Below are 16,246 nucleotides of genomic sequence, written 5' to 3'. Positions count from 1 at the left end.
GCCAGGAAAGCGGTGGCGGAGGCTTCTGCAGCTGTCGCCGGTGGTGGGGTGGGGACCTCCTCTGCGCCCCTCGGACCCGACTTTTTCAGCGCTCTTCTCCCACGCCAGCCTACCTCGCTCCTCGGCGCCATGACCACCACCACCACCTTCAAGGGTGTCGACCCCAACAGCAGGAATAGCTCCCGGTGAGGCGGCAGGGCCGTACCCGCGGGGCTTGGGATCGGGAGGGCCGCTGCGCAGCGGGGCCACGCGGGCTGGGCACCCGGTCGTTGGCGGTAACGTGCCCTGGGCGCCACGCTTGCGTCCGGCGGGGCGGAGGTGCTTGGCCGCCGGCGCCGCCTTTGTGCGGCTCTGGGAGCCTGGCACGTCGGCCCCGCCCGATTCCTGCTCCTCTCCCATTCATTCCTACCCTGAAGCGAGGGACCGGGAGGGCCGGGGCCGCTAGCCCTTACAGCGCAGTGGGTTGTTAGTTGGGACATGCGGAGAGGGTGCGTGCGTGCTCTCCCCGTTTCGGAGCGGCCGGCCGAGCCCCAATGTGGTGGCCTGGCTCCCGCGTGCCAGGGCAGCCCACTGGGCGCCTTGGTCCGACCCCATTGTCCCACCCCCGGGCCACGCACTCCTGTCACTGACCGGGAGCAGGTGGCGGCGGTGCAACCGGCGTGGCAGTCAGATTCCGCGGCCGCGACTGTCAGGTCCGGCGATCGCCTACCCACCGGGGCCCGTTTGGCAGGTGTCATTTGTGGTCGGGCGGGGCTGGTCTTAGCGACCCCTCACCCCTTTCCAGGACCCTACAGTCAGCCCTCTGTGAAGTGCCTCCCCTCTGCTAACAAAGGAAAGACCCCAGCTCCTTCCCCTCCCGCACCCACCTCCGAACGGGAGGTCGAATGCTCCAGTCCAAGTGGGTTTTCTGCGCACAAACCTTCGGACCTCGGTCTTTGCATCCTACCTCATTCGCTTCCCCCTTTGATATTCGTTAAATGAGTTCATCCCTGGCCCCAGTTCCCTTGCCCGAGGAGGTTTTCTGTTCTTGGGCGGGGCTGGAGGCATCCATTGTCTCTTCCGTACTATCTCCACCTGGAAAGCCGGGGCCTTTCTGGCCACTCCTGCCACTGCATTTGGGGAGGGGGACACTAGACACAGTGTTTGGACTGGGACCCTTTTCCAAGCCCCGGCCTAACTTGGTGGAAGGGTTGGGATCCGGTGGAACATGTCCACATTGTCTTGGCTAATTGCACACTGTTCTTTAAGGTGGGATTCAGGCATCTCTGGGATCCTTGCTCCAGGTTTGGAGGAAGCTTAGATTCCACTTTTTCTGGGCATTGATCATGACCTGCTGGTCATGTGTGGCCAGCCTTGGGGTCCTGAGCAAGTGGCACAAAGGGAGCCATTTTGTGGGGCTAAGAAGACAGCAGTGAAACAGCAGTGTCTCTCACAGGGGTTGGAGAACTTGGGGACAAAAGCAGGCCTCAGCATTGAGTCTTAGAAGGGAGCTTTGGAAATGACATTCCTTTTTAACTCATTCTTTTCCTTTTCACAATGTAGAAAAGAAGGGGAAAAATTTTTAAAACTAGCTGTTACTGGGAGGATGGGGGAACTTGGGTAGTATAGACATACAAAAATACTGAAGAGGGTCACTCCCTCTTCTGTTGTCATCCTACCAGTGAGATCATTTTTTTTCAGAGGACACTGGACCAAAGTGAACCTGGGTATTTTGTTTGGTGCCCTGGGGTCAACTTTCTGCAGGTCAAAATGTAGTGGTTGGAATGTTCATGTATAAAAAAATCTGAGGTTTTATCCTTGGGGATTGAGTGCGGTTTAGTGCTTCATAATGAATTTCAGTAACCTGGTCAAATGAATCCTGACACTAGTTCTTTGATATGTATGTTTGAAATGTGAGATAGAAATAATTTTTGGTTCTGCAAAAGTAAGTGTTTTAGTTCACCTTTTGTCATCAGTTTCTCTCCAATATTGTGATCTCAAGACTGTAGCATTGTCCTTTTTATTTACTTCCTGCCTTTCTTTCTTCTGTAATCTCACCTAATTCTCCTAAACTTCTTTTCTCCAGTAACATTCTCCTAGCTCCATGAACACTTTATAAATTTAGTCTGTTAGGAAATGATCTGCAAAAGTCATATGGGAGCTCCGGGATTTAAAGAAAGAAGAAAGAAAAAGTAATTTTTTAAAAATTGCTATCTGCAGGACCTGAAGACATTTTTGTTGAGTCTCCAATATGTAATCCTGATTTAGTTATCATGTGTGTAGTTCAGAAAGAATAGTAGGACATTTAAAAAAGTGAAATTGATAGAATTTCTGTCTTATGATCCAAACCCTTTGTTTGGGGATGTCTGGCTGTTACAAATGGGCTCTACAACACTGACGTCATTGGAGTAGGTATTACCTGCTATTGCAAGAAGAACACAGACCTTGAAAAAGTTGGGCTGGTTAGAGCTCTGACTTTTTTTTTAAGCTGGTGTTTGGATGCTAGTGTCTTTTTTCTTTGTTTAAGGCCAAACAGTATTTCCCAGCCCATTAGGGTTCTAAAGGTTTTCATCTGACTAAAATAATTCACGAGGGTTTTCTTATGACGGTAGGGAAAATTAGTCTGATCTCTAGGAATGAAGGGGCTGATCGTGAAGCAAGTTAACTTTGATATTAACATTTTAAGTGTCTGTTGATTTGGGGTACAAGTGATAAAAAGCAAGTTGCTTCAAACTTTAACATGAGAGAAAGCCTATTAAGAATTTATAAATTATGATTTTTTTTACAATAATTACATATTAATTAGAAAGAAGCATTATTTTATTTTATTATTTATTTATTTAAAGGAGGGCACAGGTCACAGTGGCCCGTGTGGGGATCGAACCGGCAACCTTGGTGTTATTAGCTCCACGCTCTAACCAACTGAGCTAACCGGCAACTCTGTAAATTATGATTTAAACAATTTAAGCTAATCTAAGATTATCATCTTTATAAAATGTATGCTTGAACAGTCATCTTCATGTAATGAATTTTACTATGGGCAGACACAAATATTAGATTCAGGGGAGAACACTAGAGGACATATTAACATATAAGAAATAGAAGGGGTGGCCGGTTAGCTCTTTGTTAGAGCTCGGTGCTCTTAACAACAAGGTTGCCGGTTCGATCCCCACATGGGCCACTGTGAGCTGCGCCCTCCACAACTAGATTGAAACAACTACTTCACTTGGAGCTGACGGGTCTTGGAAAAACACACTTAAAAAAAAAAAAAACACAAGAAAAAATAATTAAAATACATATAAGACAGTCTAAGATTAGAAAATAAGAAAACTAAGCAAAGCACCAACTAGGTCGGTTTGTAGTTTAAAGAGTAAAATGGCCTTGTGTATTTTCCCTATTTAAATGCACTTTGAGCACTTGTTATGTGCCTGCCAGGAAATGGCGATTTGGGTTTTGGTCCTGCCTCTGTCAGTTAACTAATGTTGGGCAAGTTATTTGGAACTTCTCAGGGCCTGACTTTGCGCTCTTAAAAATGAGGCTGTTGAATTAGAATAGAGCAGAGCCCGGCAAACTACCACCTGAAGGCCAAACCCAGCGGGCACCACATTTTTACATTTATCAATGGTTGGGAGGGGGTGGACAGAACATTTCATGACTTGTAAAATTATGCGAAAATCAAATTTCAGTGTCCATAAATAAAGTTTTATTGGAACACAGCCTCACTCATTCATTTTCATGTTTGTGGCTGCCTTTGTGCCAGGTGATGGAGCTAAATAGTTGCGCAAGACTGTGTGACTCACGAACCCAAAGTATTTACTATATGGCCCTTTACACAGAGTTGGCATGAGAAGGAGAGGATCTCTACCATCCTTTCCTCTTGGGTTCCACCGGTGCCATCTTTGAGAACGTGGAGGGCTCTGCTAGTTGCTTCACGGAGGAGGGGGGCTGGATGTTGAACTCACTGAGGGCAGGGTGGAGAGGGCTCTAGGCAGGAGGAAGTATGGGAGTAAATATGCCCGAGGTGGAGATGAGCCAGAACTGTGTGTGGAACACTGAAGAAAGTGGCCTGACCGGATTAGTGAAGATGATAAGACGTAGATGCAGTTGAGAGGAGGCTATACTGGTATTAGATTGGTGCAAAAGTAACTGCGATTTAAAAAGTCAATAAAAATAATTGCAAAAACCGCAATAACTTTTGCACCAACTTTATAGCTGGCAAAGTTTGTTTGATTTCCTTCAGTTCTGCCTCGGCTTAACCAAGCCTTGCCTATGCTGGCTTGTGGTAGCAGGGATAAGCAAGAATGAACGCAGGACAGGGCAGGAGGTCACCCCTCGGGCAGGAACGGGCAGTGTGCCAGTCCTGTGAGGGGCTCTGGAGAGTTGAGGCCAGGGTGCCAGCCTGCACCCAAGGGAGCAGAGGAGCTGGGATTTCTGTTGAGAGATCCAAGTGGACACAGGTATCCACAAGTGATCACATATAATGGCCTATGGGAAAAGGAGCATTGACAGAAGGAAAGTTGTCAGGGAATTCTGGAACCCAGAAGTAGTCTTTAGAAGAATTTTAGACTAATAGCAGTACAGAAAAATACGAAGTATAAGAAAGACATTGAAATTCACCAGAAATCCCCTGGATAACATGGTGGTACCTGTACTTTCAGACATTTATGTCTAGTTATTGTAGCTAGGACTGTTATTGTAGCTAGGACACATGATTGCCATGTTGCAGTTACTGTTCTAACACAATATATATATGATATCCTTATAATAGTCTTATGAGGCAGCTACTATTATCTTCTAAAACCAAAGCTCAGAGAGGTTAAGCAACTTACCGAGAGTCACACAGATTAGTGTGTATCTCTGTACACATCCTTTTATATAACGTGTATTTGGGCTTATATTTGTTCTCCAACGTTTTTTATTTTTATTTTTTTAATTTATTTTTTATTAGTTTCAGGTGTACAAAGCAACAGAATAGACATTTAAACCCCTCATTAAGTGATAACCCACCCCCTAAGCTACTACCCCTCTGACATCTTAAATAGCGGTTACAATACCATCGACTATCTTCCCTATGTTGTACTCCACATCCCGTGACTATGTACACCTATATATTTAGTTATAGTTGACGTTCAATATTATTGTACTTCAGCTTCGGGTGTATAGCGCATTGGACACAGTCTATGACGTGATCCCCCTGATAAGTCCAGTGCCCATCTGGCACCTTACATGATCTTTACAACATTGTTGATTATACTCCCCACACTGTATTAACTACCAATTTGTATTTCTTAACACCTTCACCTTTCCAACCCTGCCCCCAACCCCCCTCCCATCTATCACCTTGATAGATCTAGTACCTATCTGGCACCACACCTAGTTATTACAGTGTTACTGACTATATTCCTTATGCTATACCCTATATCCCCATGACTAGTGTGTGTGTGTGTGTGTGTGTGTGTGTGTGTAACAACCAATTTGTACTTTTTTTTTTTTTAAGATTTTTATTGGGGAAGGGGAACAGGATTTTATTGGGGAACAGTGTGAACTTCCAGGACTTTTTTCCAAGTCAAGTTGTTGTCCTTTCAATCTTAGTTGTGGAGGGTGCCGTGCAGCTTCAAGTTGTTGTCCTTTCAGTCTTAGTTGTGGAGGGCGCAGCTCAGCTCCAGGCACAGCCCACCATCCCTTGGAGGGAGTCGAACCGGCAACCTTGTGGTTGAGAGGACGCGCTCCAACCAACTGAGCCATCCATCTTAGTTGCAGGGGGCCCTGCCCACCATCCCTTGCGGGACTCGAGGAATACTGGCAACCTTGTGGTTGAGAGCCCACTGGCCCATGTGGGAATCGAACTGGCAGCCCTCGGAGTTAGGAGCACGGAGCTCTAACCGCCTGAGCCACCAGGCCAGCCCCCAATTTGTACTTCTTAATCCCGTCCACTTTCACCCATCCTTAACCCCCTCCTATCTTAATGAAGTCTCTCTAAGATTCCTTGTAATACTGGTTTGGTGGTGATGAACTCCTTCAGCTTTTTCTTGTCTGGGAAGCTCCTTATCTGTCCTTCAATTCTAAATGAGAGCTTTGCTGGGTAGAGTAATCTTGGTTGTATGTTCCAACCTTTTTAATTCACTGTGTTTTTTGGTAACTTCGCATCTACTAATAAAGGTAAATCCCACCCTAATGTGTATAGGTTTCTGTTGTATGGACAGACTGATAATTAATCCCCTATTAATGGATAACTAGGGTATTTCCAACTTGTTACAGATTAACCTATTTATAGGAGTATCCTTGAACATACGTCTGGTTATCTACTTAAGATAATTTCTGGAAGGAGAAATGCTGATGCATATAAAATGCAAGCTTACACATTATCAAAGTATTTTTTAGGAAGTTTGTACAAATTTATTCTCACACTTCAGTTAATGCTGGGAGTTGGTATTTTTTCATTCTGACCAGTCTAATAAGTAAGAAAAACTGTCATTTTGTTTTATATTTTATGTATTTGCTAGTGAGGTTGAATTTTTAATGTTTAGAAGCTCTCCATATTTTTTAATTGCCTGTTAGTGTCTTTTGTCCATTTTTCTCTTGTGATTCTTTTTATTATTTTAAAGAGTATAATAGTCATACTATAATAGTAATATTATAGTAATCCTTTGTCAAATATGTGTATTTTGCCAAATTTGGCCATCTTTTCATTGGGTTTTGGCTTTCATCTTGTGTGTAGAAAGCCCTTTTCTTCAACACTAGAACACATTTGTCCCAATTTTCTTCCAATATTTTTGTTTTAGCCTTTAAATTAAAATATTTGACCTAGCTGGAACTTATTTTGGTAAATGAAGTGAGTTAGGGATATATATATTTTTTTGTTTGTTTAATCAAAAGGACTAGCCAGCAGGCCACGTCCGTTAAGTCTTTGGCCATTTCCTAAAAGGAGACACCAGCCAGCAGGCTGTCGTTTGTGCTGATTGTCGGGTTTCAGCTGCCTGGCGTGATGGACAGCCTCACTACAAACATGAAGCAGCATTTCGTGTCTTAACATCCAGCGTTGCATTTATACCCTGATGGAATCAGTTCTGTTTTCCCATTAGCAGCTCTCTTTTTATGGGAGGCAAGGGGAATGAATGGGCGAGGGAAATGAAACGAAAGGTGTTTATTTATGCCAAGAAATGTTCTAGTATCATCTGAAATTGATGTTTTGCCATTGTTCCTAGGGTTTTGCGGCCTCCAGGTGGTGGATCCAATTTTTCGTTGGGCTTTGATGAACCAATGGAACAACAACCCATGAGGAAGAACAAAATGGCCTCTAGCATCTTTGGGACATCTGAGGAAAATCCCCCGTCGTGGGCCAAGTCTGCAGGTACTGCTTATGTGTCTGGGATCTCTGGTCAAAGGGACAGGCCCATCTTGAATAACCACAGCTGGTTTTGTGCTTGTGAGCAAAATTGGAATGAGGTAAACAACAGTTAAAGCTTGTCATTGGAGGAAAAACTGGGACTAAGAAACGGGAAATACTGAGAATTTATGTGATGGATCAGAAGGAGGAGTGATGTCAGATGGGGTTATTCCATCCCTCACAGGACTTCGAAGTCATACCTTAACCTCCCTAACACTGTTTGCTCGTTTTGTAATATGAGACTAGCATATAATACCACTCACTAAAAACGTGTTTGCTTTACGTCTTCCTACTGTATCCCTCAAGAAGGTCTATTTTGATTCAGGTGCCAAGTCTAGTGGTGGCCATGAAGATTCTGAGTCATCTGGACCCCAGAGAAGGAACTCTTCTGAAGCAAACTCTGGAGACTTCTTAGATCTGAAGGTCAGTGTGACAACATGGGGAAAACGACAGGCTTTGAGGTTAATTCCATTTAGAAATAAGATTCCCGCCTGTTGCACTGAGGGCTTTAGTTCTGTCCCTAGAGTTTTACATAGAAGTAATTAGGAAAGGGGCTGGCCATATTGGTGATGGAAGATGGATAACTAAAGGGAGGAAAGCCAGGAAGTGAGTTAACATGCTCTTGGTCTGTTCTGGTGTCCCTTCTACCATTAGGATCGGTCTGTCCTTCAGTATTGGTTTTTGGAACTTCTGGGTCACACTCACTTCCTGTGTACCTCATATGTAGTAGCATTACTGGGTTCAAGGACTGTGACAGTTGTTGGCAATTGTTGCCCAGTTGTTTTAAGCTGAACTCCAGGAGACTGCAGCACCGCCCCAAAGCCCCCAGCTGCGTGTCTGGAAAGCCTGGTAGGGTGTCCTGGGTAGGGACCTCAGAGCACATGGAGGCATCCGCCATCTAAGTGTGGGGAGACTTGTAGAAGGGGCTTTGGAATTGATAGACACCTTTCAACCCCTAGATAAGAAGAAAGAGGGAGAATGGAAGTTTCCCATTTGATAAAAGATCCTCTGAAATGCTAATTGATATAGGCCATCAGTGTAGATGTCAAGGTTTTTGGGGGGTTTTAGGTGTGTTACTAACACTGGGCAATTTGTCCAGCAGCATTTTTGTGTAGCATTATCCCGGGCGAATAAAGGTTGCTTATTGTAATGCAGCCTGACCCTGAACTTGACTGCATCAAAATGAAAACATTTGGTTTCAGATAAATAGTAACCTCTCTGAACTGTGACTGCATTGTTTTGTGTGTTGCAAAATTAAAATCTAAAGTAAAATTTTCATTTCTTTTCCAGGGAGAAGGCGACATTCATGGTGAGTACTTCTGAAGCCGATTTCTGGTTCTGTAAATGGTTTTAGAATATCAGTATTTTGATTCAAATCATGTCTTGGGGAAAGAGACTGGGGAATGAAACCTACCTTTGCCCGAGTGCCAGCATAATCTTGAGTGGAAAGGCAAGAAAAATGAAACTGGAAAGTTAGCAAACATGGCCACATTTGGTACCAGCCAGCAGTGAGGGCAATGCTAGACGTGTATGAGAAAGAAAAAACAAAAACCCCCGGAAAATCCTTTACAAATGTATGCACATCAATCAGGCTGGTATTTGTGATACTTAATGAGAGCTTTTCAATAAAGGGCTCTGGCAGTTCAGCCTTGGCCCACAGCATTGACTTTACAAAATGTGATTTTTATATGAGGTGGTTATTCACCCAGACAGTGGTAACTCTGTGATCTTGTAAGTGATGATTTAGGGGCAGATGTAAATTTTCAGTTAGCATTCATGTGACCAATTACATGTGGAAATGAGCTGTCATCATTTGCTTAATTATCTTAAATCTTTGAAGTAGTCATTGGCATTTCTTTTACAAGTGCCAGAGAACTGACGATGAGTGGAAAGAAAGCAGTCGGGTCATAGCAGTCATAGACTCTCTGGCCCAGAGTCACTTCCTCGTGGCCTTTTCCTACATTTTGTGGTACAGTCTTCCAGGGAAACGAATGTTTAAGAACCACAGTCCTCTTCTGTCCTCTCAAACAGTCTTTCTTGGTGGGCGTGGTAGGAGAAGCTTCTGAATCTTTGAGCCTAACCTGGGTTCTTCTCACTGGACAAATTACTTTTTCACTGGACTGAAGGTAGACTTGTTATTCATGTCCAATTTGTTCCATTTGAAAAGACTGTTCTGGAGGTAAAAATAATCTTCTAGGCTTTTCGATGCTGCTGCTTTTCATTCTGAAATACTACCATTGGCAGACCTTATTTAGCCAGAATCAGCTAATCTTTATTTACCAGTTTTGGCCAATGGCTATAATTAGGAATTTGGGGAGCCCGAAGACATCTGTGAGAGCCCTGCGGAAGGTATGAAAAAATGTGTAATTTGTCCTGGGTCATTAGCTCAATTTATTATAGATGCTTCAGGTAAATAGCACACTGAATTGGGTAGTATGACAAGTCCTTCTTTTTTTTTTTTTTAAAGATTTTATTGGGGAAGGGGAACAGGACTTTATTGGGGAACAGTGTGTACTTCCAGGACTTTTTTTCCAAGTCAAGTTGTTGTCTTTTCAATCTTAGTTGTGGAGGGTGCTGTTCAGCTTCAAGCTGTTGTCCTTTCAGTCTTAGTTGTGGAGGGCGCAGCTCAGCTGCAGGTCCAGTTGCCGTTGCTAGTTGCAGGGGGCACAGCCCACCATCCCTTGTGGGAGTCAAACCAGCAACCTTGTGGTTGAGAGGACACGCTCCAACCAACTGAGCTATCGCGGAGCTCAGTGGCAGCTGAGCTCAAGGTGCCGTGTTCAATCTTAGTTGCAGGGGGCGCTGCCCACCATCCCTTGCTAGACTCGAGGAATCGAACTGGCAACCTTGTGGTTGAGAGCCCACTGGCCCATGTGGGAATGGAACCGGCAGCCTTCAGAGTTAGGAGCATGGAGCTCCAACCGCCTGAGCCACGGGGCCGGCCCCAAGTCCTTCCTTTTTATTTTTATTTTTCTGATGGTCATCAAGTTTCGCCACCCGGTTATTTTATGTTCCTGACTGCTGCTCCTTTTAGTTCATTTGTCATAAAATGGCAAGGGGCCTAGTAATTCAAGGTACGTCTGTTGAAGTAGAGGTCACCCCCAGCTCTGTTGCCAACTTTACTTCAAAGCCCACCTACTCTGCTCAATTTAAGTAAAACAGGTTTTGTTTGGATATAAGGAAAATTGCCTTCATCTTTTAGGTAATTAAACATAGGAATGGTTACAGCGAGGGCTTTGGAAATCTTTAAGAAAGAAGGAGCAGATCCAGGAAACTTAGGCAGAAGTCTTTCGCTGCCTCAGGCAAGTTAGATGGTCTGCTGAATTTTCTGGTGGACCTAATTCTTTGACCCTTATAATGAATCATTTTTTAAATTCTGTCAGAGGTGTCTGTTCAGGTACTTTATTGATGCACCAAAGAAGAAAGACAGTTCAGGGGTATATTAGATGGATATTATGGTAAAAGTATTTTTTGTTTAAAGCCCTATTTTATTATTATTATTATTATTATTATTATTATTATTATTATATTCAACAGACAAAGATTTCTCTCAAGTTGCTACAGAAGTTTCTAAACCCTCAATTCCTGTACTTATCTCATTGCAGACGAATGCCATGGAGTAACAAACCTCCATCTTTTCTGGCTAGAGTATTTCTGACAAACAAGCATTTAAATGAAGGCCTGGTCTTGTTTAGTCTCAATGTGCTCTTTCGTCTTTTTTTCTGTTTTGGTATATTGTCACCTAGTTGTAAAAGACAAAACAGTTCCATTAATAATAATAAGACAGGTGGAAATGAGCTTGATCTCTCTAAAAAAATCACTTTCTGGAAATAAACTACCATGGTGTAGAGCTGCATGATAATTTTGTGTCCTTTGGAAGTACTCATTAACTCGTTGGGCCAGACGGACGGTGGAGATTTCAGTTAGATCCTGTACAGCCGTGAGGCTACGTCATAGCCGCAGACATGAAACAGCTCGCATTGATAATGCTGGCCCAGGCCGAGTTCATGGTCTGATTTCATCTCTCTTGGACTGTTTTAAATGTGTCTTTTGGTTTTTGTTTGTATTTGCAGTAAATTAGACATATTTTCCTGGGTTGTTTAATGGACACTCATTGTAGGACTTGGGTACTTAATGGTGATGCGGTTGCTTCTGTTTCTTATATAATGAGTATAGCAACAGGACACCAAGGACAACTTTGTCACCAAACTTCAGTTCATAACCGTGAGGGCTGTCGTTTGGGAAAGTGTCATATTAGATTTTTACTAGTAGTTGAATAATATAGAAGATTGTGTGTCACAAGCTATTTCTATAGAATGTTCCCAAAATTCAAAAAATGCAGTGTTAAAAGCTGCAGTAGCATATTTCTGAGATTTTGTTGTGTTTCCAACCTAAGATCTTTTTCCCTTCGGCCTTCTCAGTTTTAGTTGGCTACATCAAAACTTGGTACAAGTGGTTTTAGGAACATGAACTTCTAATGTTTAGTCTTTGAGGAACTTAAAAGAAACTACTTTTTTTGTTGACGTTTTGAAATTAGAAGTGTTGACTTAATATATATCATAACCAATATTTGGGCTTCACTGCTTCCAGGGTTTTGGAACTCCCAAATTAGGGGAGGGAATAAATGTCTTTAAACCTTACATTAGTTTTTCTTCCAAGGCTTATACTAACGGTGTGCTCTGTGTTTTGCGTGTGTGTGATTATTCTGAGGCAGGTGTTAGAATAGTCCACAGTTTAATTTGATGGCTTAACAATGAGATGAGACCTAGCTTTTTTTTTTTTGTTTAAATGAAAATAAGTGTAAGATGCCTTAAAACTATTCAACTCTTCATAGAAATTTCCTTTCACAGAAAACACTATGAGTTTTTCTTTTGCAGTTACTCTCGACTTCGAGTCAGTGACTTGGCTAAGTTTGGAAACTAGCGGGCTAAGAATATGTGCTTGTTGGGAATTTCACAGATCAGTCAGTGAATGAATCAGTCAAGCAATATCTAGGATATTAGATAATAATCCACTAATTCTTAAGACTTGAATGTGGAAAGTGCCCAGTTAATAGAGATAGGAGTGACCTGATTAATGGAGATGTTATTACAAATCAGTAGGGAAAGGTAGACTCTTTAATAAATGGTGATGGTAAAACTGGTTTTCTGTGTTATTAAAATCAACCTCACCTAGTAACCATGGAAATGTAACATAAAACAATGCAATAACATTTTCACCCATCAGTTTGGCAAATATTAAAGTGAAGTGGTTATCAAGTGGTGGATATGCAAAGATGTAAGGAGAGCAGATTCTGACATGGGTTGTGGGGTAGAAAGTGGCACAGCCAGTTGGGAGGCTGGTGTGTAGTCTCTGTTCAAAATGAAGATGTGGCACACGTTCCGGTGTACATGTGTAACTATGGGCACACGTTCCGGTGTATATGTGTTACTGTGGGCACACGTTCCAGAGTATATGCATTACCGTGGGCAAACGTTCCAGTGTATGTGTTACAGCTTTGTTTGGAATGGTTGGGCTGGTTCCAATTTATTGCTATCAGTAGAAGATTGGAGAAATATATACAAATTATACACACACACACACACACACACACACACACTATAAAGCAATTTAATTAAGAAAGGTGAATTGTGACCATGTGTATAAATATGGGTAATTTTGCAAAAGATTGAAAAAAAGGAAGCAGACATCATTTATGTTAAATACAACAAAACAGTATTATATGTTATCTGTTGGAAGTAAAATACACATAAAATATGCATAAAACAAAAGGTCTAGAAGAACACACATAACTAGCCGTTGGGGCCTCTGGGAATAGAAAGGAGAGACCCACATAGAGGTGGGTTGGAGGGTCACGGATCTAGAGCTTATCAGTAATGTTCTAATTTAAAATATTCATGTCTTCATATATTTGTGTAATCAAGAAAACATACACAGGTAAAGGCCTGGGGACAAATAATGGCAAAACATGAACAGTGGTTAAGTCTGGGTAGTGAGAACATGGTTGGTGACTGTTTTCTTCTTTATATTTCTATTGTGTTTTGAACCATCCTCAAAAGAAAAATCATCCATTCCATCTTCACACAAGTCAATAGTTACTAGCCTTAATTTCATTCTGTTTTCCTAGAAAATGTGGACACAGACTTGCAGGCTGGCCTGGGGCAGAGTGAGGACAAGCCCGTGCCCGCTGCCCCGGTGCCCAGCCCCGTGGCGCCGGCCCCAGTGCCGTCCCGAAGAAACCCCCCTGGTGGCAAGTCCAGCCTCATCCTGGGTTAGCTGCGACTGTCCTGAACTGTCGTTTTGTCTGTTTGTTTTCTCCATGCTTGTGAACTGCACAACTTGAGCCTGACTGTACATCTTTTGGATTTGTTTCATTAAAAAAGAAGCACTTTATGTACTGCTGTCTTCTTTTCTTTTTGAGGAACAGGTTCCCTTTATCTGTCCTGATTCCTCTGGGTTTGTAGGCCACGGCATGAGTGTTTCTAGTACTAGTAGATTGGAGGGAAGGCTTTGTGACGCTTATTACCGTGTTTTGAAGAACAAATAATTTGGTTCCAAATGTATTAGGCGATCTTTTGTTTTGAGGTTTTTTTTTTTTTTTTTTTTTTTTTGTTTTGAGGTTTTTAAAACCCTTTTCTTGTCAGCTTTACTTGGGTTTACCAAGCTTTGATTGGACAGGCCAGTAAACAGGCCACAGGCACCATTCCTGCAGGCCCTCAACACAGGGTTGTCTTTATACTGAACCTTCTTGCCATTGCCCTAACTTGTCAGTGCCCTTTGCTAAAAGCATCTTCCTGTGCCAAATGGAATAATAGAGAGGCCTGGGCCTCATGCCTTGCTGCCTGCAAAGCAAAGAAACTGCCTTTTATTTTTGAATCTTAAGAAATAAGCCAGATGCTAACGTGACTGGCTGAGGTGCAAAGCCTGCTCTCGTGCAGAGGAAGCTCATGTACACTCCAACTGACCAGTTCCACATGGTGAAGCAAGCAAGGGCGGTGACCACACAGAAGCGGGTCTTGGTCTGGAACGGACCCCGCAGGGGCAGTGCTCTTAGATAACCTGATGCTGTGTGCATGATGCTTGACCATGAAACAAACAGTCTCATCCTTAAAATGTGTGTTGTACTTCACAATCCTGGACCTTTGCTTAAAGTAAACAATGTACAAATTTTGAAACAGTGTGTCCTGTGTCATCTTTTTGAGATTGTTTCAGTGTTCTAGCTGTTTAGTTGCTGTTTTTCTTTGTAACTATAAATCCTGCTGCCCAGGGATTCCAAGTCATTAAAGTTAAAATTGACTAATGAAGGCGCAGAGACAAGTGGGCTTCTCTTAAAAGAATACAAGTGTGGAGTCATAGCGTGAGTTAAAATGCAAAATGATAACTGACTCTGACATCTGTGGTAATAAAATTTGGAAATAATACGAATAATTGATATCCCAAATAGTTATTAGCCAATGTATTTTAAACTCCTACCGCATACGCTTTGTGCTAGATAGTAACATTTAACATTTTAAATCCTTTCATACCTGTAAGGTGTTCTCATTGATGGGTGGTCAAAGAAGAGTGCTCCAAAGGAAAAAAGGGCCTACCTAATTCGATGGGGGTGGGGGGGACCTCAATCTGAGTCCCCTGAACTGATATGGACACAGAGGACAGGAGAAAGCTCTCTGGGTTCTAGGCAGAAAGTTCCAGATCAATATGCTATATATTAGATGTCTTAATTGGGCATTATTAAGACCTGGTTCTGACGTCTAGCTGGGCTACTGACCAGTTGTGTTCTGTTGCCTCGTCATTTGGTGCTCAGTTTCCTAAATTAAAAACTAGGTCACCTCTAAAGCCCCTCCTTTGACTGAGATGATTCAAGCTGAGTGTGTAACCACTGACTCATTTGAACTATTGGGCATTTTGGGAAGAATAAGGGATTTATAGATTGTGGAGGTGTCAAGTTTTTCCTACAGTGTAAAGCACTTTCAGAATGGAGACAACAGCTGTGGTACAGGATCCTTCTAATTTTACTGAAACAGGTTAGCCCTACAAATAAATACTAGCCTGAGTTACGGTTTCTATTAGGACTCGTCGGAGTTAGGGAACCTGCGCCCTTCCCTCAGTGAAGGTGGGCCTCCTGGGAAAGAGATGTCCTTGATTTGTGTCACGACTTGTAATTTGGGGTTTTTTCATTTTACGAAGATAAGTGCCTTGTCAAAATTAAGGTTTTCTGAGGGAAGGGACAGTTCTGCCTGTCATTTTGATACTATCAACAGATTTTTAGGAAATTCTATGTAAACATGTTTGCTCAGGGTGTTAAATTTTCCAATTAGAAAGCTTAGGGTCTAGAAAGTGAAGTTGAATGATCTTAAAATATTGACGACAGAGTTGACAGTTTGAACTTTTTACCCAGTTTGTGTGACTTGGCTTAGTGAAGGAGGGGGGAAAAAAAAGTGAGGACAGCTGATTCTACCTCTTTTCTTACATGTTGTTTTTTTTATTTAAATAAATTTTATTGGGGACTATTGGGGGACAGTGTGTTTCTCCAGGGCCCATCAGCTCCAAGTCGTTGTCCTTCAATCTAGTTGTGGAGGCCGCAGCTCAGCTCCAAGTCCAGTCGCCGTTTTCAATCTAGTTGCAGGGGTGCAGCCCACCATCCTATGTGGGAATTGAACCAGTCAGCGGCAGCTCCTTCAATCTAGTTGTGGAGGGCGCAGCTCACTGGCCCATGTGGTAATCGAACCAGCAACTCTGTTGTTCAGAGCTTACGCTCTAACCAACTGAGCCATCCAAACGCCCCTCTTAAGTGGTTTTTAAGTTCTCTCACCTTAGAATGAGATGCCAGGCTCTCCTTTGTAATGCTTCTCTTACACGGGGTTGGAAGTGTGGCGCTCA

The 16,246-nt window shown here is 42.9% G+C and overlaps 2 protein-coding genes across 2 annotated transcripts in view; one reads left to right on the top strand and one right to left on the bottom strand.

Moving 5' to 3' along the window:
* Positions 1-14,541, top strand: JPT1 (Jupiter microtubule associated homolog 1). The gene is made up of 6 exons (XM_033091496.1): positions 1-185; positions 7,185-7,330; positions 7,692-7,789; positions 8,657-8,675; positions 13,494-13,951; positions 13,986-14,541. The coding sequence occupies exons 1-5, from the start codon at positions 130-132 to the stop codon at positions 13,640-13,642; spliced, it is 468 nt and encodes a 155-aa protein (XP_032947387.1). The 5' UTR covers positions 1-129; the 3' UTR covers positions 13,643-13,951; positions 13,986-14,541.
* Positions 8,682-16,246, bottom strand: part of ARMC7 (armadillo repeat containing 7) — a 27,082-nt gene continuing 19,517 nt past the window's right edge. Inside the window, exon 4 of the transcript XR_004421384.1 lies at positions 8,682-9,706. The gene's annotated coding sequence lies outside the window, so the exon portion shown is untranslated. The remainder of the gene's footprint in view (positions 9,707-16,246) is intronic.

Source organism: Rhinolophus ferrumequinum, chromosome 21 (assembly GCF_004115265.2).
Source record: "Rhinolophus ferrumequinum isolate MPI-CBG mRhiFer1 chromosome 21, mRhiFer1_v1.p, whole genome shotgun sequence".
NCBI classification, from domain to species: Eukaryota; Metazoa; Chordata; class Mammalia; order Chiroptera; family Rhinolophidae; genus Rhinolophus; species Rhinolophus ferrumequinum.
This window is presented reverse-complemented; position numbering and strand designations above follow the sequence as displayed.